Consider the following 26,118-nt stretch of genomic DNA (forward strand, 5'->3'; position numbering starts at 1 on the left):
TCATGATTCGCTCGTTCCCTGTTATGAAGGAGTGGTTTTGCCGTAACATTCTGGAAAAGTTATTTAAACCTACTTCAAAAGAACTCCCATATTTAAGTGGGTCCGTTTAGCTTCAGATCCACTGAGCGGTATCTATTTTGGTTAATAAAAAAAAATTGCATAAACTAGTTTATATCAAACAATAATATAGATACTTTACACTTTCTCCGTGACTCAATAATACTGCACTATATTTTCCTCTATACATTGATAAAGTGCAATTAACCAAATATAAACTAAAAAACAGACTTCTGTATATGTTCATGTAAAGAGAGTATACATCACTATAACATCTGTTAAGTAAAAAAGTAAACTGAATACCCAGAAAAATATCCTTCTTTTTATTATTATTATTACGATTCTCAACCCAGTCAGTTCATTTTATCCAGTTTATGTTTCAGTTTATAGTCCAAGTCCTTTCATTGGCTGGTTTTGGTCATCTGACGGGCTCATAGCTGCTGATGTCATCACATCCATCAGTGAAATGAACTCAACCTGCTTCACCATCCCAGTAATGTGGTATTTTCACGGCTTTAGCCGGCGAAAGGACAGGAAATCTTCCCAGACACACTTAAGCCTCTTGTATCTGCCTGTAATTCTGTAGCCCAACAGTTTGCTGCTTCACTGTTAAGTCTCGCCATTAGTCAGGTATAAGTTTACATCAAAGACACATTTGCCGCCAGATGAAGACGGTAATCCCGCTGAGTCGGAGTCTGGATGGAGATTTATTATCCACCACTTTTCCATAACGCCCTGGCGAAGGCCGGCGGGGGGGGGATTCCTCCCAGCTGTCACCTCCTGTTCCACCAGCAGCCCATCAGGCAGTGTCGGGCCTGTTACTCCCAAAATGTAACATTTGGGTTATTACTAGTTACTTCAATTTGACAGTAATGTTACCTCACAATGTTACTGTTGGTGTAATGTTAAAAAAAGTCAATGAATACATCAATGTTACGTTTCTTTCCCCCAAATAACAAAAATACTGTGAAGTATTGAGAACTGGAGGTTTGCTATCCTGTCGGCTGCAGTTCAACTTGAAAGGCACACTTGAATCTTTATTTCTTTTTTCCTCTGTGTGTGTGTTTATATTTATACTGTAACTTTTAAAGAATCAATCAATCATCAGAATATTTTTTTATCTTTTTTTCCTTCTTCTATTGGCGGAAACGGACCTTTATAGCCGTTGTGCTCTTATTTTGAAGGCAACAAGGCCAACCGGAAGCTCTACAGGAGAGATTCCGCTTCTCGGGCGCAGAGTAGACAGACGCAAACCGGTGAGATTTCTGCGGTAGTGCGGAAACGTCTGGCTGAGCAGTCGGAGGAGTTCTCGGCTACAGACCGCGACAGAACCGCCGAAGCGGAATCTTTGAGGTTTTATTGTCAGAAGAGACGGAAGCGGAAGTTCTTCAGCCCAAACAGTGGAAGCGGAGGTCCGGACGGCGTCCAGGTATCAAGTCGTCCTGAGGAAAGAAGACCCCCCAGGTGTGTGTCAGGGGCACTTCTGCAGACAGGTAAGTTCAATAAAACTGGTGCTAACTGGGGGGACGAGCCACCCCCGTTAGCCGTGTTAGCTCCTAAGTTAGCTATGAAGTTAGCTAGCTGGGTAAACGGATCCGTCGGTGTTCTAAATATACACGGAGACGCTGGACATGTCTGCAGTTTTACTGGCTCATACGTCCCAGTCAGATCTGATATTTGTGGTATTGGTGGTGGTAATAATTACTACATCGTTGACTCTTCTTCTTTGTACTGAAAAGTTGCAAGCCGCTGCCAGTTGTTATGGATATTTTACCGGTACCTCAAGGACCCACCCCGCGTTATTAAAAAAAAAAACCCCAACAAGCCAGAATATCAGAAGAGAGATAAAAACCTCGATTTACATTTAAAAGGTTTCATTTCATGCAAGTGTATCTCTTCTTTCACTTTCTGGAACAAAGGTTGGGGTAAATGACTTCTGTTAAAGGGACTCTTGATAGAGTCCACACACACACACACACACACACACACACACACACACACACTACTGGTCAAAAGTTTTAGAACAATTTTTCCTTTTTTTTTTTACTGACGATGAATGAGTTGAGTGTCTGTGAAATGAAAGCATAGTCCAGTCATGGATTGGACTCTCAGACCAAGCGCAGCCTGAGCTTGTGCCTCATGGATGCAGCAGCTGAACACACTCTTCCTCCTGTGTGTGGCGCCTGTAGGTGGCTTTGCTTTCACTCGTCTGTCCAGTTCATCCCAAACCCGCCGGACGGGGTTGGAGTCTGGAGGCTCTGCTGGCCTCTCCGTGGTTTTCAAGCTCACCATCTTGCTCTTCTTTCCCGAGGAAGTTCTGGCGTAGCTTGGACCTGTGTTCCGGGTCATCATCTTGCTGTAGGATGAACCCCTGACCAACGAGGCGCATACCAGAGGTATTACATGGCGCTGCAGAATGCTGCGGTAGCCGTTTTGGTTCAGGGTGCCTGTCACCCTGTCTGGATGCAGCAAAACAGCCCCTGCCCACCACACTTCTTCCTCCATGTTTGACAGGTGATGTCACACACTGTGGAACCATCTTTTCGCCTACTCGATGGCGTACAGAGATCCTCCACAGTACCTCCTCCCAGTCCGCAGCAGTCCGGTGGCGGCGCTTCATGGCCTCTTTGTCTCGTTCTGACGTCTAAGCGGTGGATTTCTTGCTGCATCTCGTCCTGTCAGACCTGCAGCTCCAGGTCTTCCCTTCACAGCTGAGACTGAGACTTGCTCACGGCGCCCACTCCTCAGCTGTGGGAGAAGCTGCTGTCCCGTGGGCCGCCTGTCACGCCAGCTGGTCACGCTCAGAAACTTGCACTCTGAGTCAGTTGTGGCTTCGGGTCTGCCAGGCCTCTTCCTGTCAGAGTTCCCCTCAGTTTCTGAGTGCCTGCTGAAGAAAACTGTCCTCACCGACACCTTGATTCTTCTACAGATCTGCGTTTTCAAGTGTTATGGAGGTCTGCCTCCCTCGCATTGTTAATTGCCTTTTTCTTGCCATTTTTGTAGGAACACACTACTTCCTGCAGTGCAGTACTGCTGGGTGTGTGTTTGAGTGTGTGGTACCACAGTGGGATCCATCAGAGGGACCCGTGTTCCCTGAACGAGGCCTTTTTGTTCATTCTGAAATGTACATTTATCAGTTTTGGGTCACCTGACCTTTTTTTAACCTCTGGCAGGTCAGCACTGACCTTTGTACCATCTGAAGCAATGCATTGGACATGTGTGACTTGAATTGCAATAAAAAAAACTGGACAAATCAGGTTGTTCTAAAACTGTTGACTGTGTGTATTACACACTTATTCTTGCACCCATCGGGTTACTTTGATTATACAATCAGAAAAAGGGACAAAAATAACCGCAACCTCTTGAATTTTAAATGAAAACATATAGAACTCATCTTAGTTTATCGGCGCTGCTCAGTAATGTGTATAAAATAATCATCCATTAACTGGCAAGAGTTTGAAATAGTAACGATGGATGGATGAAGTCACATGACCAGCAGATCATCGCCTCCACGTCAAACATTCAGCGCTAACGGCGTCTGACTGGGTCGACAGAGCTGCAGCTCAAGAATACGAAGGAGGGAAGTTGTCAGAGGAACTCAGTACTTTGTCTTTTGTGTTCCTGAGATGTTTGCTGAGTGAGAACGTGAGGGACACCTGCGAGTGTTAACGGCCGCCGCCGTCGCTGCTGCAGTGGCGAGAATGAGAAACGTTTAGGTTTGAACGTTGAGCTCAGCCTGACCTGTTCGGACCACTGAGGAGCAGCAGCAGCTAACAGAACCAACGTCCCTCTTTTCTACTCTGAAGGTGCCATGAGCAGCGAGCTGAACGTGCCGATGGGTTCCCCGGCGCCTGGGGTCTCAGAGCGGGCACCAGACGGTGGCGGTGGTGGCATGGACTACCGGGATTGGGTGCGGCGCAGTTACCTGGAGCTGGTTAGCTCCAACCATCACTCGGTGCAGGCGCTGTCCTGGAGGAAACTCTACCTGAGCCGGGCCAAGCTGAAGGCCTCCAGCCGCACGTCTGCGCTGCTCTCCGGCTTCGCTATGGTCAGTTTGATCCTGTTTACGTCTACGTGTCACGTCATCGCCGCTGATTTCCTTGCTCACTGTATTTCTCACGATCACCTAGAAGTTCTCCAACATTTTCATGTGCTTCAGAAGCTGAGAGGCGTGAGGAACCCTTATTGTTGGAGATGTTCTAGCGTGTTGGTCACGTTAGCCAGTCGTGGGCTACGTAACACTGACAGCACACACTGATGCTCGGCCGCACGCCACTGCGGGCAGCAGGGATGTTACGAGAACTGATGCTTAGGGGACGATTTGAGGGCAAAATTGTGAAAGTGACAACTCACAGCGACGCAGCGCTCGCTCGTAGCGTAGTTCTCTCTGAGGAGACAACAGTACCTCAACAGCACCTTTGGCATTGTTCATTATTTTTGGTACCATTGGGAAAAAAACAAACAGTGTCACGTGTTCAGGATTTGCCGGCATCTGGCAGCAATTTCAGTTCTTGTGGCGTCCCGAGCTGTGGACAGACTCCTCATGTACCTGCGTCCTCTGCTGGTGTGTCGCAGGTGGCCATGGTGGAGGTGCAGCTGGAGATGCAGTACAGCTACCCTCGAGTGCTCCTCATCGCCTTCAGCGTGTGTACCACCGTGCTGGTGGCGGTGCACCTCTTTGCCCTGCTCATTAGCACCTGCATCCTGCCGAACGTGGAGGCGGTCAGCAACATCCACAACCTCAACTCGGTCAGCGAGTCGCCCCACGAGCGCATGCACCACTACATCGAGCTGGCCTGGGGCTTCTCCACAGCGCTGGGCATCCTGCTGTTCCTCGCCGAGGTGGTGCTGCTCTGCTGGATCAAGTTCTTGCCCGTGGACTGTGTCGGGTCCAGAAAGGCCGTCGGCTGCAGCAACGTGGTCATGCCAAAGACCACGCCCACTTCAACGGTGCCACAGGACAGTGGCTGGCAGGCGGCGCTGGCCTCCACCATCATCATGGTGCCAGTGGGGGTGATTTTTGTGGTGTTCACCATTCATTTCTATCGCTCGCTGGTGCGGCACAAGACGGAGCGCCACCACCAGGAGATTGAGGAGCTGCACAAAATTAAGGTGCAGCTGGACGGCCACGAGCGAGGTCTCCAGAATGTGTGATCGCGTGTCGGCAGCTCGGGGACTTCCTGTTGAGCATCGATCAGCCGACTCTCTCCGCTGGTGATGAGGTGAGAGGCGGCTGATGAACATCAGACAGCTAATTTATTTCTACAGTCAAGTTGTGTGTGGCATCGATGTCGTGACCTCATCCGTGTTGTTAACGTGTTATAAGGGCTAAAAATGTTCTGTGTGCCATGTTTTCATCGTTGGTGTCGATATTTTTCCCCGGTTTGGGTCAGGTTTCCATAGATACCAGAAAACAACAGCTCGAGGATACGGATCCATACACGTCAACCTGTACGGAATTTAAACTACGCAAATTTACCCCCTTTGCTATCAGCCCGATGAAACTGTGCATGTGTGACATCACGGTGACGCCATCAGTTCAGACTCAGAGATGAACTTTCAACCAACAGTCGTAGGGACGGAACGATGACAGAAAATCAACTGTAGTCACTAAATCTCACTGTTCTAAACAATGCAAACTTTAAAAAAGCATGCAGAGAGAATATTGGGGACGTAAAATTCGGGAGAAAATAAGGGAAAAGCAAAAAATGAGAGAGAATACAGAGAGTAGGGCGTAAATCCAGAGACGGAACAGAGCTGCCACTTCGACATGGAGCCACCTTCTGGTTCTACAATCTGAAGCACTTGAATATTCGTGGTCACCATCACGAAACAAAAACAACCCCAAAAGATAAAGCAGGTGTGGGTTCCACGCTGGCGTCTTTCTGTGGCCAAAGAGACATCACTCCTCCACAGGTTGGAAAGGGAATCTCCCAGTTAAACCAGTAAACTCACATCTGTGCCACTCTGGGATTCAAAGAATGCGCTGGAGCATGCATACAATTAGCCAGTTTGAGTCGGAAGTTCAGTCGCAAAAGTTGAAGGTTAAAGGGATTCAAAGTGCTTGATGGAGGTGGTTGACATGCCATCGCGAGCCCGTCCCGTCGCTATATATAACCTCCGAGACGGCTCGCGTTTCACTCGGCCGACTTTTGCATCCCGCTACAAGAAATCAAGATGTATGTTTCTAACTGCTTCAGCCAAACGGCGTTGCCTCTAACCTGCATGTGTGTGTGGTGCGGGGGGGGGGGGGTCCTGCATGAAGTCTTAACGTGATGAGCTGGTTGGGCGATGGGTGTCAACGTTTTTACCACAAGTGTCTTTCATGGTGTCAATTTAAATGTCCAAATGAGGTTTCTTTAATTTGTTTCTGTCAGAATTTTCTCCATTTATTGCCATTTTGTTGTTTCTTACTGGTGTTTTTTTTCCCACTGTGACCACCAACCGGAGGGGCGTCAACACTGGCGACGTCATGGCCGCGTCAGTGTTGACGCCTCCTCTGAGCGCTACTGTACCATTTCTACACCAAAGTTAGCTTGATCACGTCTCTTACTAGCTAGCTTCGCTGAGAGTTGCACATGTGCAGTACTGACCAGACACTTGTGAGGACGTGTGTGTGCAGCTCAGCAGCTAGTGGCTGGTTAGCATTCATCGTTAGCTTAACCGCGGGTTTAACCAGTAGATCATCAACAGGTGTAGCTGCAGTGTTTCTGGCTCAAGAGCACTGCGTTCCGCCAAAACTAGTGCGCCTACCCAGGTCTCATGTTTACATGTCAGCTGACGTCCACTTGACCGCGGTCATGTGAACAACAGAAGTTAAAGATAAACGCGGTCGAAATGAGTTTCCTCCCGTCCAGCACCGTCAGACGCGTCTCCATTAAGCTATCTGAAGGGGTAATTATTGGCGTGACTTGAAACGCGTTAATACTTTCATTTCCTTCACCAGTTTCATGAAAAGTTACAAGACATTGTCATGGCAACTCAACTGACTCGCCACTGCCTCCTGAGGCTCAACGTGATATTGCAGGATACGGGACTGGCGGATGTTTGCTTGTTTTGAAAGTTACAAAATGCACCTTTTTATTTATGAATGTCTGTTTAGCTCTGCCTTATCAAGTTGTTGCCATGAATGCTGTTTAGCTGAGGGTTGAGCAGATTTTTTTCAGAAGAGTGTTAAGCATGAACAGTTTTAAAGGCCCAAAGGTCAGAAGTTAAGCTCAAAATGGTGACGAGTCAGTGTCTGAATCGCCGTGACAGCCACTTTTTTTGTACTATGTATGTGTTTGAGCTGATATGAAACTCTGTTAATACATTAAAATAAAAAAAAAACACACATTCCAAATAAGAGGAGTAACCAAATTGTTGCTCAGTAATTTCGTCGTCTCCGGGGAGACAGAAGTGCACTTGTGTGGTTTAACAGCGTCAGCGTTGATATCCAATAACGATTTTCTTTCCTTTCATGTTTGTTGATTTGAGATTTTTAAGATAAAAACCACAAATCGACATGAACAGCTTGCAACAAACGTCTTAAATAAAATTTAAAAAAAAAAAGCTCAGATTGTCTCGTGTGTCTTTAAGCAGTCCCGGGGTTTTCTGGGGACGTTAAAAGTCCGGCGAGACGAGGAGACGGATGATGAAGTATGGACCTGCGGAGCGTGGAGAGGGAAGGTACCTCTCACTTCCTGTCGGACTACAAATCAACCTCATCCCTGCTGCGCTCCGCAGCCCTCGGCCTTGCAGCTGGAGGGGCTTCACTCTCCAGCCAGCTGACAGGAGCCTGCGGCCGTCGGGTAAACGAGCGCTTGCAAATATTTAAAGAGTTCCTCTCAAATAGCTGCAAGAGGTCAAAGCCACATCGCTGACAGTGTTGGGAAGTCGCTCAGGACTTGTTGGTGTCTGAGGCGCTGCTCGCATCTTCTCAGGTGATACCTGCTGTTCGCTTTTTTATAATCGTGTACTTTCATACTTCACAAGTGATGATCATACACACACCAGAGATAGCGTGTTGGTGCCGGTCCAGAGTTTGTGCTGGATCAAGGACTCGCTGTCACACCACATCCCTGATCCACCCAGAGTTTAACCCTTATGGCCCGATCGGCCCGCCGCCGGGCTGAAAAAACGCTGTGCGTAATTGGGCGCTGTAAAAATGTACTGAAATTTGACGGCAATGTTTACTTTCAATTCTCGATCAAAGTTTGGACTCTAATGCTCACAAAACAAACGTTACCTTTTTAAGGTGAGTTTAATCTTTAGGTACGAAATCGGCACATTTACATTTTGCCACCACTGCGGAATCAAAGTTGAATGGTGTCGTGTAGACTTCTTCTTTACCGCAGTGTTTGTAGTCTTTGGAAAGGGTAGAAGCTACTGAATCGCTCAACACCTACCATTCCAAGAACTACAAATCCCACCTACGTAAACCTTCGAGTGTAAAACCTGCGCAAACTATGCGCTCTCGCCGTCTTTTACTCGCAGCGCCCCACTGACGAAGGCAGACCGCTGAACAAAAGCTCCAATAGTTAGTAGTAGACAACTAAAATTAAAATTTATTGTAATTTGGAGCAGTTTTCATCAGAGGTAGAAAATAATCCCTTTGGCACAACTTGTTCTCGCCTGGGTGTATCCTTACAAAATCCTTGATGTAGGCTTCACTGTTCGCCCAAATTCTATCAATTTTGGTAAATTTGTGGTCCAGGAGTGGATGAAGCTAATCAGTGGTGTCTGGGTGCATGAAATCATTGCTGGCATCCTGTTGTCCTCTGTCAAAAAAATAAAATATTTTGGCGAGAGTAAAAAAAACGTTAATTTTTCCTCTGGTTTATTCCAATTGACTCAGGCTTAATGACAGATACAACACCTCTGACACTTGGAACACATTCTCTGAAGTCCCTGGATGTCCAAGGACACCAAGAACAAGCATGTAACCTTTAGTAAAGCGTAGTCATTACACATTTACTATGGGAATGTCTTTTTAGGCGGTTTTTCCTGAAAATATGCTGTGAGTGGAAGAGGTTAAATCAGTTTGCTTTAGAAAACCCCAGCAAAGAATAAGTCACTCACAGTTCCAACAAAGTAAAATTTAATGTCTACAGACTCCTGAACAAACAGAAAACATGAGGGAGAAACTAGTTTCAGTCGGGGGGGGGGGGTGAAAAAAACTGAGGCAGCACAATTTCAAGGCTACAACATTTGATTCTGTTTGGAGTTCATCCTTACTTCTACCTGCAGTTGTTACAAAAACTTAGAAAACGGAACTCAAATTGTCCCTCAGAAACTGCACTGACGCACTCGCTTCCCCCGGAATAAACTTCAGTCACAGTTCTGGCCACCAGGGGGCAGACAGTGCACATTGCTGCAGGCTCCATGTCTCACTGAGAACGTTTGCCTTAAATAGTTTAAAACATTTGAGCATCTGGCGACCGGGTGACCCCCCCAATATCTGATCAGCACAATATTTTCAAAAGCAGAAAACCATGAGTTCATATGCAGCCTAAGCGAGAACACACGGTCCTCCATCCTTCTGCAGCTGTCACTCATTTTTCTCTCTTCACAAATCAAATCATCATGTAAAGGAAGTAACTCATCATGTCTAACTGACTGCAATCCCATCTTAATTCATTTAGAACTGAAATGTCAAAAAGGAGGCTGTTGATCCATAATCAGGATAGAAAATATGAAACAATTTCATATTCAGGGATTTTCTTGACCAAGACAATTGAATGTCCCCATTGGACAGTAAAAATGTATTGGACTCGAGAGCAGCCGTCCACCGTTGAGGCATCTCAAATTTGTGCCCTCACACTTCCTTCTTTTCTCGTTGCCCCTACAGCCACTTGCAACTCACCCAATTAAGATGAGGCGTTAAACCAAAAAAAACAACAAAAAAAGTTTTACTTTTTGCGCAGTCTCAAAAGGTTGAGGAGTCGTTGGGGAGCCGGTTGTTTCCAAAGAGAAAAAAAAAAGAAAAATACGGGCAAAATTGTGAAGTGAGTAAAAAAAACAACAAAAAAAACCCAACAACCCTCATTCAAGCCATTTGCTGTCTGACATTAATAACCACAGAATCTGGAGTTAATGGACCCAAAACAGATCGGAGCTTCCGTAGGTAAGAGGGCAGAATCCTGACATGTGACCTCATACAAAACCAACTCATGGAGACTTGAAATACAACTGACACATTTAGTAAAATCAGATAAAAGAACGATTCGACAATACTTCTGCAGTATGATGTTAGTCTGAAGAAACTCGGATTGGTACGCGATGACAGGAAATTAATGACAAAATCACCTGAAAATCAAAGAGCGAGTGAAAGCGTCTCATCTGTGCGACCCTGCGAAGGCAACAAAAAGAAGCGCGAGTGGAAGCCTGCAGCCGAGGAACTCGAAGGCAACTGACGACGTTCTCAAACGCTAATGAGCAAGTGCAGTTTTGGCAGTTTCCTCTGGGGTGGTTCCCACAGAGGCCTGGTTTGATTTCGAGGGTTGTCGAGGTTGTGTTTGGAGATTTGACGGCGGAGAATAATAATGAAGATGAAAAGCTACGGTTGTGTTGAGCATCGTGAAGCATGCGAGTGCTGGAGTGTCTCAGACGTTTCATTTGAAACTTTTATCGTCGCCATTTCGCGGCTGTGCGAGGCTCCTTCCTTCCTCGGTAAGCTCAGCCTCCATGGCCATGCACAGTTTGTCCCGATAACCTAAACGTTCAAGTTCATACACCCTTAAAAACTTCAAGACAACATGCCGAAGGGTACAAAAACAGAAAGGAAAGCTAACAGAGCTTTTCATCAGTCTAAGGCGAAGAAAAGGAACTGGTTGTGGTTTATAACAAGGCTTCACCTGGACCGGAGTCCGGCAGTCCCTCTGAGTGCCCCGATTCCGAGGTCGGGATCTACGAGGATGACCAGCGCGTCACACTCTGAAGCTTTCTCCTTTACCGTCGATGTGGCGCAGGCGCAGGTAGACGTCGGTGCCGATGCCCTGCATGGACTGAATGGACAGACACCCGCCAAGGTATTCGGCGTACGCCCTCGAGGTTGGCAGACCGAAGCCGAAGCTGCGGGACACAAAGACGGAGAGGATTAAGGTGGGCCGCTGCAACTAATCAGGACATTGGATGGATCTGCCGGCCGCGAGTAGAAGTCGGAGCTGTGATGGACGCAGTTAAATCAGCAGAACTCTCAAGGGAGTCTGGACAAGAGGACATGAAACAGTTGGTCACGTCTGCAGCTGAACTGATCTGACGTGGGGGACGTTTTTTGGATTTAAGAAAAAAAAAAAGTAACTGACTTCATGCAAGTAAATCCAAAGAAATGCGACGTTGGATTGAACACAATCTGCTCGGCAGTAACATTTGTGTACTGCAGCAACAAGCAGTACTCTCAGCTGTACTTGGTGACATAACAATGTCAACTGGAGAGTTGAAGACGCGCCGTTTCATTGTCTGGGCGTCGATGCAGCAGGTCTCAAGCCCAGCTCTTACCCGTGCATCGGCCCCGACTGGTTCCCGCTGTTGGTGATGGTGTTGAATAAGTTGCTCATGCGCGGGTCCTGGGCGCTCTCCTCGGCTGTGCTGAAGTGGTAGTCCATCACCTTGTCCAGGATGTTGTGGGGGATGCCGCCTCCACGGTCGGAAATCCTTCAAACAAGAGCCAGTTGTCATTACTCATCCCAGTATAAACCATGAAAACATTCACTGGCTGACCGTCCGGTGGTAAAAATGCTGCGTACGAAGTGTCAAGACAGTGAAATCAGATTCTGACGAGTCGGTGATGGAGCAGCTCACCTGATGACAAAATCAATGTCATTGTTAGCGATGGTGACGACCACGTCGGGGAGGTTGTAGGGGGTTTCCAGGTGGCTCTCCATGGTGGCCCTGAAGGGACAAACCCGTGATGTCACAGAGAGGAAGTGTCAAACATGGCAGACGCTGGGCTGAGGTGCGTTTGTACTCTGATGTCGTACTAAATGCTGCAGTCGATTCATCTGAAAAGTCTGGGTCACCTGTGGTACCCTACACACAATACTACTACATATACTACTGCATGTACTTATTATAACTTTTACACAACAACATACTTCAGCACACGAGGGTTCGATGGTGAGAGTATTTTTGATGGGATATTTTGGTGTAGTGCAGACACGTACTGCAAATTGCAGACTTGAATTTGGAAAACACTTCAAACACAAGTTCCCAGAGTACAGTTTGCAAACAGTAGTAATATGTCATCAGCCAGAGCGGTGATACACATAAACTGCAGTGTTCACATCGCAGTGAGGAACAATATTTGTGAGTGACCACTTGTGTCACAAAACCGTTGTAAACTAAAGAACTGAGGCACGAAGCAACAATGCAGCGCTGATGTTTGGAGCCACAAGAACTCATCTGTGATTGATTCATCGTTAAGTGGATAAACGCAGGAATTCCTTCCAGAATTCCTTCCGGAATTCCAGCAGCAGTGCTCCAAACATCCTTCACACCAGAGTTCTTCCTCCCTGACGATGAGGATGGTACGCAGCCTTGTGAAGCGTCCTCACACTTCTACTGATATGATGTCAATCATCAACTATTGTTTTTCTTAACTGTATGTATTTACCGGCGTCATGATAAAACAGGATTGAAACCACATGACCTCACAGAGACACTTTGACTGAAAAACACAGAGAAAAACCTCCTAAGAACTGTCCCCTCAAACGTGTGGTTCTGCAGCAGGAGCTCGGACGTCTGGCTGCTGCCTCACAGCCACTAATTAGACCCATGCTAGTTAGCTTAGCATAGTGAATGGTAGTCGGTGGGAAGTGTTAGCATATATCCATTAATACTCATCCAACGGTACAGGTTTAGGACCTTAGTTGGTTCTGGGGAAAGTGTGGATGTTACCTCATGGCGTTCTTGAGGAGCTCAGGCAGGATGTAGTCCAGAGGCAGAAGGATGAAGGGGAAGCGAGCGGCGACGTGTCCGTTGATCCTCACCCGGGGCGCGCTCCCGTACTGATGCTCACACAGATGCCTGGCGGGTGAGAGGAACCCATGAGGACAGTACCAATAAATACGGTAGGAGTTAAACTAGAACCCTTCTTGGTCGACGCTACCGTGACCAGGAAGTTGTAGTTTGTTGTTAACTCAGATCCAAATGTTTGTAGCCGTCAGCCTCCATTAGCTTCTAGCTAAACACACGTGGCTGGCTCTTCCTGCATCCAGGGGTCACAACGAAGCCATGCAGGAGGGAGAACCATTTCATACCACGCAGTCAAATAACCTGTATTTGCTGTGGGATAAAGTCAGACACTGAAGAACCCTAGAGTTGTGGAGGCTGGACTGTACAAACGCAGGCAGTAAAAACAGAAATCCACAGTTCTAGCGGGTCCTACCACGGTCCGACCTCCGGGGGGGGTCTTGGTCTTGATATACCTCATTTTTGGCACGACAACACTTTTATGAATCATTCAAGCTAATTATAGTAATTAGAGGGGGAATAAAAGACCCACTAAACAATAAAAGCCCATAACAACTGTGGGAGTCTTAACGAGCCCCGTCAGCCCACGAGGCAGGAATCACACGAGCCCAAATTCGGCCCACGTAGGAGGCATCCAACCAGCGCTGCTGTGGTTTACTCCTGCCAGCTGGTTGTTATCTCTCCGCTGACACACTGTGCTCAGTAAAAGTTGCCACTTTCTAAAAGGTCGTCTGATAAGATTAGAGAAAGCAAACAAGAACGATTTCTGGTATCTCCTTCACAGCTCCCGGCGCAGAGTTTATCAGCTGACCTGCGACTTCCTCACGACACAGCGCGCCTACAGGAGTCATGGGAGGTGATAAACAAACAAAACCCAACGACCTACCTGGCGAAGTCCACCCATTTCTCAATAATTCTTTTGGGAGACAGACGTCTGCATATGATCCCCACAAAATCAGCCTGGAATGACAACAGAAGAAGGGTTCACATCCCAGTGGCTCCCTCCCACAGAGCAACGTCACTCAGAACCACACAAGCGTGACAACAGTCACAGGAGTCAAACAGCCTGACGTACGTTGTCTTCATGGAGGGCCAGATGGTGCGTCGCCAACATTCGGATTCCCAGGCGAGAGCACAGCGTTGTGTCCAGGAAGCTGCGGATGATCGTCTCATCCTGTAACCACAGAAAAGCTCCAGTTTGAGTTGAGTTTCTCAGGCATGTTTAGGCTTCGCCGGCCCCTAAAAAGCCTGGACAACACACGCAACCAAACACTGAAGCACTTCCCTCTGCAAGAATGCTCTCATACAACTTGAGTTTTCCTCTCAGGAACATTCAGTGTGGAATTCAACACACATTTGGCAAGTACACGTTATGATTCACACATGGGAAGTGAAGACAGTAACCATCGTCCTCAGGGAACTCTGCAGCTTTTGTTGTCTCTTTCTGCTCTTGATTCGCCGCTGCCAGGTTTAACACAAGATGCAGCAAGTTGGAACACGGCAGAGCACAAACACGCGACAACGTACTTCCTCAAGTGTTTAGGAGCAGAACGAGAACCTGGACAGGACGGGAACTGTTACTGTCCAGACAAAATCAGGAGGTCTCCTTCACTTCCTTTTCACTGAATCTGTGTGACGGCGGACATTTTGGATGTTTGGAACACAGAGGCGATGCTGGCTCTCGACCGATCCCTCAGCGCTGGGATGTAAACATCTTTAGTTTGAATCTGAAGACGCACCAATCGATGCGCAGGCACCAGAGGGTTGTGGGCGTCTGGTTTAGGACGGAGGAAGAACCAACGTCCAAATGTTGCTTCACATTTCGGAAAATGCAATTAATATTTTCCTTATGTCACCAGCCTCTATTAATCATTAGGCGATTTTTCACAAACCATCACGACTGGAAATTACAGATCTTTTTTAAACGCTTCCAGAACGTTGTCCCACAACTTCCTGACACATTTGAAACTCTTGTGTTAGCAGTGCTTTTCATCCATAGCCTGGGTTTTATTTTGAAATCACAGACAACGGGAATTCAAAAGAAGGCAGGAGGGTACGGGAGAGGAAGCTCTACTGATGCCTGCATCTGCATCATCATCATCATCATCATCATCATCACCACCTTCTGAAAACACTCTGCTGTGATGAGTCAGCAGCGAGTCAGGGGAACTCACCCACCAGGTGGAACACAAAGGAGATTCCTGCTCTGTCTAAACAAAACCGTCTAAGTGGGAGATGCCAAACCATTCCGGCAAATTCATCCTGTCCTGGGACGTTCACACATGCAAGTCTCCGTCTCCTCAGTTACATCACAACCCCCTTAACGCCACACCAACACTGGGAGGCGCTGTCTGGACAACTCAGAACAACTCAGTGGTTGAGGGAGCCGTTGAGAGAAGCTCAACTTAGCTGTGCACGTGTCTGGTGGGCCTGCACCTCCTCACCCACACCAGACGTCGGTGTCGGGGCTATTAAAGGTTCGGCGGTACCTGAATGTGCCGGCGACACTCCCTGAAGCCCTGCGCCAGCATGGTGACCACGTCCTTGTGGTCGTCCAGAAGCTGCTGCACCAGCTTGCAGAAGCGAGCCTCCACATCCTGATCCTTGATCTGTGGACCCACAGACACACCTCAGATCAGCCCTGCAGACGCGTTCTGCTGACGTTCAACACCTCCTGCTCAACAATAAAGCATTAATAGTGATGAACAACAATCAGTACTTAGGGAAATAACGTTGCAGAAATGTACATTTTATTAGGCAGAATAGGAAAAGGCCTTGATTGTTCTTATTCTTCTGATCTCCCCCCCCCCACACACACACAAACAGGATTATGGGTTGAAAAACCAGAATGTGAAGGGTTGTGGTGTTTGAATCTGTGTGGAGAGCCAGAGGCGGTGCGTCACATGGCACCGATGATGAATACGTTCAACAGGTCTGAACGGCTGCACACACACATGCTAACAAAAGGCAAATGAACGGAGTAAAGCAGCTGAGGCTGTGCGGCGTCACTATGGAACGAGACAGGGGAGAACGCCTGCTCCACCATCCGAACGTGCACAGTGTGTGTGTGTGTGTGTGTGTGTGTGTGTGTAACACTCACCGGGGGGAAGTCACTGAGCATGTGGTACGCTCTGATGTAGAGTTCATGCTGGAAGAAAGCAGAGGAGGCTGCAGTGAGACACATTCTCCTCAATCATCGTCCATCCAACCACGGACGCCAGCCCCGCTCTGGGCCCCTCCTCTCTACACACATGTGGATTATATTACAGGACATTGCAAAACTTGGCGAGTTCCTTGTAGAACGCTGGCTTTGTTCCTCAATTGAATTCATGACTAACTATGCAAAGAACATGGGCTGAAGCTCAACTTGTTTTCTTTTTGACAGCAGATTACAGGAGTAGAACAACCCCCCCCCCCCCCCCGACCTCCATTACGAGCGGTGGCACACAAAAGGAGCACGGCAATCATGGGCCCAGAGGAGCCGGGTGATACCGAGGGAGGAGGAATGTAGGGGAAAGTTCATCAGGAAGAACATATGCAGGGCAGCAGACCAGTTATGACAGAGTCAACACTGTCAACACTCCCACAGGAAGAAGGAGAAGAAGAAGTACAAGAGAAAAAAAAACAATCAAACCAACCGAATGGGTTTGACGAGCTGAACAACCAGAAACATGGACTGTCACTCTGTTTCTTCCAGCTGGAGATTTTCATGGCAAAATCATTTTGTCCAAAAACCTCATGACATCGCAGCTTGTGGTTTTCAGAAATTCAGCAAAAGAAAATGTTTGTGTTTGCACACGTGACTTTTGGTGTTTGTGAAGATCAGCCTGTGGCTCACACGCTGATCTTCTACCACAGAAGAAGAAGAGGGTGCGGTGAGCTGAAATATCGAACCAGCACCAGTCAGTCACCAGAATAAAGGTTTATCTTAGCTTAGCTTATCTTATCCTATCAACCAAACAGTCTGACATGAGATTTGATGCGTTGGAGATTTGCGTGGGAATGAGCGTACGCCTGTCTCATGTCGCACACTCACTTTGACAAATGAGGACCGCCACGTTTGTTTACTTGAACCCTAATTTGGAGAATGGCGGAGGGGGTGGAGCAACAACCAGGGTGGACTGGTAATTGGAGATGTAAAAATGGGGATGAAAACAGAGAAGAACGGCAAAATGAATCAATTTCAGAGCTGCTGCAAGTCTGTGCGTCAGACTGAGAATAACCCTCGCTGCCAGAAGTTGTCTGAATAAACCAGGAAGTTGGCGGGGAAATTCTGGACATTGTCTCAGAGAGTCAATGACGTTTATCCAGTGTACAGCACTAGCGTACAGTATTAGCCTCCAGCACTAGCGTACAGTATTAGCCTACAGCACTAGCGTACAGTATTAGCCTCCAGCACTAGCGTACAGTATTAGCCTCCAGCCCTAGCGTACAGTATTAGCCTCCAGCCCTAGCGTACAGTATTAGCACGCAACATCCAGTTGGACGCTAGGCAGCACCTAGTGGTGTAATTCTGTATAACGATCTGGTCTGGCGTTAATGTAACATGGGTTTGACAGCAGGGGAAGCCTTGAGGGGCGGTGCTGTTGTGCTCTTACCACTTGCAGGATTGTGGGGTTGCAGCCGATGATGAAGGGCAGACTGCGGAAGCCTTTGATGCGATGGGCGATCCGCACCGGCAGCTCCTTGTGGAGGTACTTGGCACTGCTCTGAGGTCAAACACACAAAGTTGTGGAGTCGCTGAGTTTGTCATGAAGTCGGACCGTCACTCAGCGTGGTGGAAATATTTACCAAGATGTGGTGTCCGTCAGGAGACTTCCCAGAATACAGCAGGGTGGCCAAGGTCAGCCGCACCGAGGCCTGCAGATACACAAACACACCGATTCATGCCAACACAACCGACAGTTACAAGGTCGGCACTCCGAAAATAAACGGCTCTGGCTGTTACACAGATGGAGCAACTGATGAGTATCAAAGCTGCTTCTGCTGCTGTGAAAATCTTCGCTCAGGTCAACAGGCGTGCGGAGGAATTTTACACGCACATGTGAGCCTCGGAGCTGACGGCAGCAGACGCTGACAGACCGAACAGCACAAGGAATTTTTCTTTTGTAAGTCTTGAATCATGAGAGTCAGGCGGCCAGGCCATGCGAACAAGACTTTCAGACCGACCCAAACACCTGGCTTTTGTCTGAAGTGGGTCAGTCCTGCGTTTCCAGTCACCAACGTCCAACCAACTGACCCTGCTGTCAGCGCCGTTTTATATACTAAATGATAAAAACATTTGTGCAGCAGACTTCTCAAAATAATGCATCAATTAAATACATGGAAATGCAAAATAGACAACAAACCTTCGCCCCCCCTGCAGCAACAAGCCGCTGTGTGCAGGACATTTGGCATGTTAGTGACAGCACTTGACCAACAATGGTTCACGCACTGTAACATTCGTTACAGACCTCTGGTTTTCTTTAACCAAGAGCAGGGAGTCACAGGACTGTGGACGTTCTGCTGTCATGATAGATGTAACAAACTGGTTTCTTGGTAAATTGATTAGCGGTTCAGGCAGTAAAATTGTTGATTACAATAATCTTTATTTGTTTGCTGCACAAAGATGTTTACTTTAAAGTCACTGGGGGGCAAAGAACCCTGCAAGCCGACAGGCTGGAAGTAAAGAACGAGAAAAGTCAAACAAACTCCTGCAACTGTTGCAGGCTGAATTATTTGAATATCACTTGTGGTTCGATTTAGGACAACCAGGTCTGCGAGTTCAAATTTAAACTACATTTCCCCTCTTCATCTGACTGTGAATAAGACTCTTGTGACTCTGGTATGTTACCAAATTTCCAATCTTATAATTATATTTTTTTAAAAAGCACACACACACAAACGTTTTTGCCATTCCTGAATTGCTCCACCAGTAGAAACACAGTTTAGAGGGACAGGCAGCTGGAAGTATTATTCAGGTTCACTTCACTTCACTTTAAATCAATGTTGAAGGACATTTTCTGCTCAAAACAATCGGACTATTTTTCCAAAAACTGTAATAACTCGGCAAAGATGAGTCAATGTTAGCTTAACTAGCTCAAGAAACGTCACCACAAAAAACATTATGATGGGGCACTCAAGATCAGGAAAAAACAACCGTAAATATAAGAACCAGTCAGGTTGATATTGTTTATGCTACATTCTAGCCAGCTTTGATTAATAAATCAATCGATTCCATCTCCAACCTCTGCTTTTAAGAATTATTTACCCGTAACTGACGATGACACAAGCGTGACAAACTCGGGTTTGGTGAATCTCATGTGTGCCTGGACGCAGTACGAGCCTCGCGCTAGCTGTTAGCCGTCAGGCTAGGAGCTAGCGCGGACAGAAACTCGCGGTCTCACCTTCTCCGCGCTCACGTCGATAGCGGACTGGTTGTAGAACGACGTGACGGTCTTGGACCGCTCCCTCGCCAGCTCGGAGAACCCCTGCATCGAGGACGTGGACCGAAATCTGCGGCTCCCAGTATTTGACATCGGCGGCACTGTTTTGGTGACTGCAGCCTGGAGAACGCTGCCCAGCCTCAGCCTCGGCCTCGCCCCGCGGACAGCACCGCTCAGCATCTCCATCGCTACAACCGCCAGCCCGGGACGCATGAGGAGACGAGCCGCGGGTGAACAGAACAGGGAGGCCCCGTTCCGCTCCAGTACTGATGTCCGCTTCTATCGGGCCATCGATGGTCGCATCAGAGTGGCAAAGCACAAAGGCACGTCTCGGGGTACAGTAGGAGAGGGTACAGGAAGAACTCCACAGCCATTGGCCGGCGGGGGAGAAACAGGCGAGCTCAGCCAATCAGGGAAGGCAGGGGGCGGGGCCGGGCGAGGCAGCATCAAGCACAGCCACAAGCTCATAGAAAGGGTCGCAAACAACTGCTAGTGTGGCAGCTGTAAGTAGGGGTTGGGGTTGACACGGACGTGCCAGGACTCTTTTCCTCAGGTCGTAAGTCGTTCCCACGCTTTGCCCATCAATATATGGGACCAAGTTATATCTCTTAGCCACAAAGTATCAGTTTCTCTCTTCGAGTTCACATGACTAAAATGAGGTTTTTTTTTTAGTCCAGGCAGGGAAGACATGTGGAGGACCAAATTAACACCCAACACACATGATTTAATTAAAGTGAGGGAACAAGTTACAGCTCATGGACACAACTCAGAATTGCTTCCATCTCTATGGTTACCCCTGAAAGCTCCTGTTATTTTATTGTTATTTCTGCTCTCGTGAAACCAGGTAACACCGTCTCAACAAAACCCCGACATGACTCGGGTGATTTAAGTGTAACAAACATGAGGCCTCCCCTCAGTGTGACCTCTGTGTGACCCTGGAGCTTTCCTGCTCCGCCCACATTTCTTCCTCGCTGAATCTAATTCATGGTCCTTGCCCACAGAGCAATACGTCCGACTGTTGGAAGAAAATGAGCCACACAGCAGAGAGGTAAGTCTAAAGGTCACTGATTTAATGAATGACCAATCATAAAAATACACAGCTATGACATCACTGCTGGCTGCAGAAGAACCAGATACGACAGAAACACGGGACGTCAATGATATTCAACATCATCAGACTTCAGGAAGGAACTTGATATCTGGGAGTAAAACGAGATCAGATACACAAGTTTTATTCCTTCAGTGTTACAGGAGCAGAGGAGACGCTTTGGGAGGATCTTTTGTCAGAAATGTTTCATAACATTCATCATATTTTCATTTGTGCGCCACCACCTGAAACTAAGAATGCCGTGTTCTTACTTTACCACCAGCTGATGAGGCTCATCCGTGTTTGTGGAGTCCCAATGTGCTGCCAATATTGACAACTAGGATTTCTTTTCAAATCAAACACTGCTATTGTTTACACAATAGTACACATGATGCTGTGTTGTAGCGTGACTGGCGCAGCTCCACACGTGCAGCAGGAACGTCAGCCACCAGTCCTGAAACCTGGAGGCTCGTTAGCAGTTCAGCTCTGTCACAGCATTTACTCGCAGCCTCTGCTGCATCGTTCTCATTTCATTTCGGACGTCCTGAATGTGGAGCTTTTCTTAATATGCATCTTTAAAAATACAAAAAAAAACAAAAAAAAAACCCAACTGTCACATGGTGACAACTGCAGTGCACATTTCCATAAAATAAAACACTTGAGTCCACCTGATGCCTTTTCAGTGAATCTTGCAGTAACTTCAGAGTAGAGAGAGAGACTCAGTCTGTGCTTTCCTCCGCAGTCTCACCTCGCCAATACCAACATTTGGTACATCCGGGTTCTGTGGTCACAGGGCCACGCTGCTGGCTGGTGCTGCTCAGAGCGACTCCTCTCTCTTCCACACCATCACCATATTCTTGTCGCTGAGGGCCACCAGGTAGTGGAGGTCGGGGTCCATGGCTAGGCTGTTTATGGAGGGCCCCTCCACCTGGCCCCTGCCCTTCCTCACTGGCCCCGGCCACTCCAGCACCTTCACAATAAAAGAACCAGTTAGCTGCTGAATGAGGAACATTCTGGTGCAGTGTCAGCTTTAAAAAAAAAACACCATCACTTCTCTGCTGAGATTCAGAAATTCCAGAGTCCAGAAGTTCTGTGTAAGTTTCTCGTAACAGAGAGAAACGTTTCTCACTGTGTCTCAAATAAATGAATTTTACCTCCTTTAAAAAAACAAGGTGCCTCTACAGCATTCAGACCAGTGATTCCTCAAATGGCTGGAAATACAATAAACCAGGTTAAGTCTTTTCTTAGGAACAAAGCCAAGTGGCAAAGAAAGTCTGCCTCCTGGTGGATGAGGACAGTACTGCACCTAATCTGTGACACACAAGATATCAACACAAAAACTGCTGCAACACTTTATGAAATTTAATTGTGCTTGATAATAATCAGCATACTTCCATCACAATCTTCGACTTAATCAATTAATAATCAATTAACCAATTTTGGGGTTCTTTTCTTGATCTCCATCTGGAATGCTTGGTGGCAGCGGGGGAACAGCGACGCGTACCTGGGTGGGCTCGATGGGTCTCCCAGCTTGAAAAGAGTCTTTCTGGAGTTTGGTGATGTGATACGTCCACAGCCGACCTCTGTCGTCACCACACGCTATGTAAGCCTGGCCTGAAGACACAGAGCAGTTCAACCTCGAGCTGCTACTTCAATGCAAAGAAATCCAGCGGACCGGGCCAAAGCTGCCACAGACCAAGATCAGCCTCCCCAAGACAAGTCTGGAGCGAGGCGCTTCTTTACCCCACACACCACGTGATAAATGCTCACCTGGACAGGTGTTGAGGGCCAGATACGGAATCTCAGTGTTGGCCCACTGCAGCTCAGCCAGAACCACAGCACCCACAGTCTTGCTGCTGCCAGGCCGCTTGGCCCTGGTCCTGGTCCAGCTCCACAGGTAGATGGAACCATGCAGGACATTCTTAGAGGCTGGAGAGGACAGACAGAAAGAGAAGAAGCAGATCAATGAATAATAAAAAAAAAAGTGCAGCACCGCTCAGTGGGAATGCAGAGAGAAGACGTTATCTCACTATAGAACAACGGGCTGAAGTGACAAATGCTGAGAATCAGAACCAGGGTTCACTTACCAATGATGTCATCAGTAAGAAAACTCAGGCCGTCGATGGTGTGGTACTTGTGGTCTTTGTCTTCCTTCTTATAAATGGGGAAAGTTATCTCCAGTTCTTTGGACCTGGAGAGAAAACAAAGGCACCATTGGGTCCTGAGTACAGCTGCACCCCCAACGGCCTGAACCAAACTTAGCTGGTTAGCAGTGCACGGGACCACGGACCTCGTCAGAGGCAGCGCGGCAGTAGAGCGTATCGCTGTTAAAAGAATCAATTTACTGTTGTACCCTGAAGTTTTCGCTCCTGAATGAGCAAACATGATACCACTGATCGCGTGGGTCAGACATGTTGTTGATCTAAATGCTGACAGCAGCTCGGCCATCAAATGTACTTCAATTGTTAAAAAAAGTGTACAGGAAATGACACAGGCAGAGAGGCGTGGCAGACTACATCAGTGATGAACAACCACGCCCCCAGACGTCCCGGCTCAGTCGACCTCTGTACCTCTTCATGCTGGTGTTGGAGCCGAGCCGCGTGTCGTAGCAGAGGAGGCCCTCCTCACATGCCGCCAGCAGGTGAGTGCCGGGGGAGGTGGGGGGGAGGCAGAGGTGCAGAGGGGTGGCGCTGCTCTCAAGCACCAACAGCTGACTGGAGGGACGAAAACATCACATCAGGTTGACCAAGCACAGCTGACATAGACGCCAGGAGTTTCGTTGAAAGGGGAACTTCTGTTTTACTAACTAATGACATCAGTGTGGATGAAGAGGTGTCACATAAAAACTCACTTTTTCAGTGTTTGTGAAAATAAATTCGGGTGTCTGATGTTTCTACATCCTGTGAAATAAGGAAACTCAAGTCGCGGTGAGGTGGGCAGGATCGCTGGCCCAGTAAGAAATACTCACACAACTTTGAAGTTGTACTGGCTGTCCACCCCACCGATGTCCCACATCACGATCTTGTTGTCGTAGGAACCCGCTACAAGAGAGACAAGACACAGATGGGAGTTAAAACTGGGGGTGGGGGTAACATGTATGTTGCATCCTATGTAATGAGTCATATTACATGGAAATAAGTTGTTGAACAGTGAAACAACAATAAAGTCTGAGCTAGCAAGCTAGCAGCAACCTAGGAGCTGTCGATGGCGTAAAACACAGCAGGTCACATACAAGGAACCTGAATCTATAAATACCAAGAAGCCTTTATTTACCCCTTTTGTTATTTTCTGAAAGTAGCGTTACAGCCTCCTGGATTAAGCTCTGCCCATGACTAAAAAGATTAGAAAAAAGAGACTAACGTTTTATTTTCCAGGATAGTAGGACTACAAGGGGCGGGGCCAAACGTGTTTCCTGTGTGCTCCACACGACTATGTAAGAACTAGGACTCACTGAAGAGGAAGTTTCCGCTGTGGTGGTTAAAGCGGAGGACTGAGAGCGCCTTGCGGCTGGCTCGGAACTCCCCATAGGCCACGTTGTTTCTGGGGTGGATCAATTTGACCAACCCCCTCTTCCCACCAGCTGCCAGGATGCTGCAGTGCTGAGCTGAGGCGCCGCCTCCCCTGGACATCAACACCGTGGACCAGGCCAGCGAGAAAAACTCCTGTTGAGAGGAGCAGAGGTCAAAGGTCAGGACGTTTCCTTTGATGAATTCAACAATCTCTAACTTCCCTTCATAGGGCCACCTGAGGCTCAACGTTTCATCGATACTGGCACACAATCAGTAACCAAGTGTGCCACCACACTTCTTATAATGCTATTATACAGTAATATTATGTCGGATCATCAGAGAACTGGAAGTCCAACCTCCTCGGGGACTTTGTACTTCTTCATCACCATGCCAGTCTCACAGTCGATAAAACAGAGAGAGTCTCCGCCACACGTGGCCACCAAGCGGCTTCCTCCGCCGCCACCTGTAAAACAGGGGAAGACGGTGTATTTGAGATAATAACTGGTTAGAGCGGCGTTGCACACGATGAGTGCCCAGTCTCACCAGTGGAGTCAGGCAGCGGCTGGAAGGCACAGGCCCAAAGCTGAGTGGAGAAGTCCTCGAGGCTGTCCCCCTTACTGTGACACTGGAGGATGTGGGCGGGCTTCAGAGACACCGGCTAGTGGAGGGAGAGCAGGTTAGCCGATTTGATCAGGACACAGAACACCTGGCGCCCCAACAGAGCCCCGACGCACCTGTGTGTTGCTGCAGTTCTTCACGCTGAGAAGAACGTCCATGTTTGTCTGCGGCTCTTTGGTTCTAACGTCCTTCGCACCGACAGCTTCACCCTGTCTCGCCTGAGCTCTGTCCTCTCTCGCTTGCTTCAGTTTAGATGCGCTCCTGGGCGTCTTCCGATCTCTCTGGATGGGGCTCAAGCGAATGCTGCTGGTCTGACGGCTTGATTTACGAGGACTGTCTTCAGCTGTGGACGCTGGAAGTTCTGATCTCACTCTTTTGCGAGGAGTCAGTCGTATGGCGGCGTCCATCACTGATGCTGTCCGTTTCCTTTTGCTTGGTGTTGTCACTTCCTGAGCAACGAAGAAAGGACACAACTTTGAACAACTTCTTGCCAACCACTGACTGATATTAATCATTTGAAGGGCTGCACCATCTTAGGAAAAGCTAACATTATGACTTTTTTACCGCTGCAATTTCCTGTGATATTCTATGTGTGGAACTAAAGACAAAACGGGACGAATTTTCTGCCATTCCGATGCCGGGGGGGGGGGGGTGCGCTCTGCTTTGATTAACACATCGATAAGCGATGCTGCCTTACACAGTTTTCTTTGGCATCAGTCAAATCTTTGCTCGCCGTCTCTTCTTTTGGCTCAGTCAGGGCGTGCAGATACTCCCTGGCCATAATCTCCACCTGAGACGCCACATGGAGAGATGAAGCAATCAACCATTATATGACCATTAAAGGCAACCCTCCCGACATTGACGGCAGCATCCACCTCACCTTCCATTTGGTGAAGTCACTGACTGAACTGGGTCCAAATTTGACCTGCTGACAGGCCGTGCTGACAAAATCTTCCTCCAGGGCGGCCATTTTGTCAGCTGTGACGGGATCTGGGAGGCTGAAGTTCCTCTCCCAAACAGCAATGATCTAAAACGACAGCAGCAGCAACTTAAGTGTGACTCATCATCAGACAACATGAGAGCACCATAATAAGAAGTCAGCTTCATACTCTGGTCCTCAGGTTCTGAGTGTAGACGTAGCGCAGGTGGTTGGCGGTGCTGGTCATGTCTTTTCCATTGTACATCTTCAGGTGGGGTAACAGCACCATGAGCTTGTAATTATCACTCACCTGAGGAAGAGAGTAAAGTCGCAGAGAGAAGGTGAAGCTGAGAGGATGTCTGAAAACACATGACTGGGTTTCTCGCCATAACGGAGCAACAGCATGAAAGAGAACGCTAGTGTGGAGACGTGTTTACTGAGCCTGCCTTTCTGTTCCAGAGAGCCCCCCCTCCACAAAAGACCACCAACAAGGCTGTCAGTCCTCACCGTGATATAAAGGTTGTCCTCCATCTTGAGCTCCTCCAGACTGCT

The 26,118-nt window shown here is 47.9% G+C and overlaps 3 protein-coding genes and 1 long non-coding RNA gene across 4 annotated transcripts in view; 2 read left to right on the forward strand and 2 right to left on the reverse strand.

Annotated features, from left to right (window-relative positions):
• Positions 1 to 1,069: 1,069 nt before the first annotated feature.
• On the forward strand, positions 1,070 to 7,604 carry orai2 (ORAI calcium release-activated calcium modulator 2). The gene is made up of 3 exons (XM_086178970.1): positions 1,070 to 1,550; positions 3,864 to 4,105; positions 4,633 to 7,604. The coding sequence occupies exons 2-3, from the start codon at positions 3,869 to 3,871 to the stop codon at positions 5,209 to 5,211; spliced, it is 816 nt and encodes a 271-aa protein (XP_086035096.1). The 5' UTR covers positions 1,070 to 1,550; positions 3,864 to 3,868; the 3' UTR covers positions 5,212 to 7,604.
• Positions 7,605 to 9,119: 1,515 nt separating this feature from the next.
• On the reverse strand, positions 9,120 to 19,776 carry bckdk (branched chain ketoacid dehydrogenase kinase). The gene is made up of 11 exons (XM_086227136.1): positions 19,395 to 19,776; positions 17,800 to 17,868; positions 17,607 to 17,717; positions 16,109 to 16,156; positions 15,498 to 15,617; positions 14,084 to 14,182; positions 13,895 to 13,968; positions 12,934 to 13,062; positions 11,839 to 11,928; positions 11,536 to 11,691; positions 9,120 to 11,109 (listed from the first exon to the last, which is right to left on the reverse strand). Exons 1-11 carry the CDS (start codon positions 19,644 to 19,646, stop codon positions 10,965 to 10,967), a joined length of 1,293 nt encoding a protein of 430 aa, XP_086083262.1. The 5' UTR covers positions 19,647 to 19,776; the 3' UTR covers positions 9,120 to 10,964.
• Positions 19,777 to 20,248: 472 nt separating this feature from the next.
• The window catches only part of lrwd1 (leucine-rich repeats and WD repeat domain containing 1), a 7,716-nt gene continuing 1,846 nt past the window's right edge, over positions 20,249 to 26,118 (reverse strand). The window contains exons 3-16 of the mRNA XM_086226306.1: positions 26,074 to 26,118; positions 25,757 to 25,876; positions 25,528 to 25,674; positions 25,345 to 25,437; positions 24,764 to 25,096; positions 24,573 to 24,687; positions 24,386 to 24,492; positions 23,972 to 24,182; positions 23,489 to 23,561; positions 23,091 to 23,234; positions 22,608 to 22,711; positions 22,291 to 22,449; positions 22,025 to 22,134; positions 20,249 to 21,490 (exon numbers count right to left, since the gene is read on the reverse strand). The exon at positions 26,074 to 26,118 is cut by the window's right edge and continues 190 nt beyond it. Coding sequence (XP_086082432.1) covers positions 21,338 to 21,490; positions 22,025 to 22,134; positions 22,291 to 22,449; positions 22,608 to 22,711; positions 23,091 to 23,234; positions 23,489 to 23,561; positions 23,972 to 24,182; positions 24,386 to 24,492; positions 24,573 to 24,687; positions 24,764 to 25,096; positions 25,345 to 25,437; positions 25,528 to 25,674; positions 25,757 to 25,876; positions 26,074 to 26,118 — 1,914 coding nt within the window. The 3' untranslated portion in view covers positions 20,249 to 21,337. The remainder of the gene's footprint in view (positions 21,491 to 22,024; positions 22,135 to 22,290; positions 22,450 to 22,607; positions 22,712 to 23,090; positions 23,235 to 23,488; positions 23,562 to 23,971; positions 24,183 to 24,385; positions 24,493 to 24,572; positions 24,688 to 24,763; positions 25,097 to 25,344; positions 25,438 to 25,527; positions 25,675 to 25,756; positions 25,877 to 26,073) is intronic.
• LOC147248135 (uncharacterized) lies at positions 20,284 to 26,069 on the forward strand. Its single transcript, XR_015119452.1, has 3 exons — positions 20,284 to 20,481; positions 21,263 to 21,614; positions 26,026 to 26,069. It is a non-coding gene; the product is annotated as an uncharacterized LOC147248135 (long non-coding RNA).

The sequence above is a fragment of the Aulostomus chinensis genome, chromosome 15 (genome assembly GCF_037954235.1).
Source record: "Aulostomus chinensis isolate RoL2024-O1b breed Wild chromosome 15, RoL_Achi_v1.0, whole genome shotgun sequence".
NCBI lineage: Eukaryota > Metazoa > Chordata > Actinopteri > Syngnathiformes > Aulostomidae > Aulostomus > Aulostomus chinensis.

Coding starts and splice junctions, on each gene's coding strand:
- orai2 (XM_086178970.1), top strand. CDS start 3,869: ATGAGCAGCGAGCTGAACGTGCCGATGGGTTCCCCGGCGCCTGGGGTC. Junction 4,106..4,632: donor TGCTCTCCGGCTTCGCTATG/GTCAGTTTGATC, acceptor GGTGTGTCGCAG/GTGGCCATGGTGGAGGTGCA.
- bckdk (XM_086227136.1), bottom strand. CDS start 19,646: ATGCGTCCCGGGCTGGCGGTTGTAGCGATGGAGATGCTGAGCGGTGCT. Junction 16,157..17,606: donor ACCCCACAATCCTGCAAGTG/GTAAGAGCACAA, acceptor GCTTTCTTCCAG/CATGAACTCTACATCAGAGC. Junction 13,969..14,083: donor TGGCCCTCCATGAAGACAAC/GTACGTCAGGCT, acceptor TTGTCATTCCAG/GCTGATTTTGTGGGGATCAT.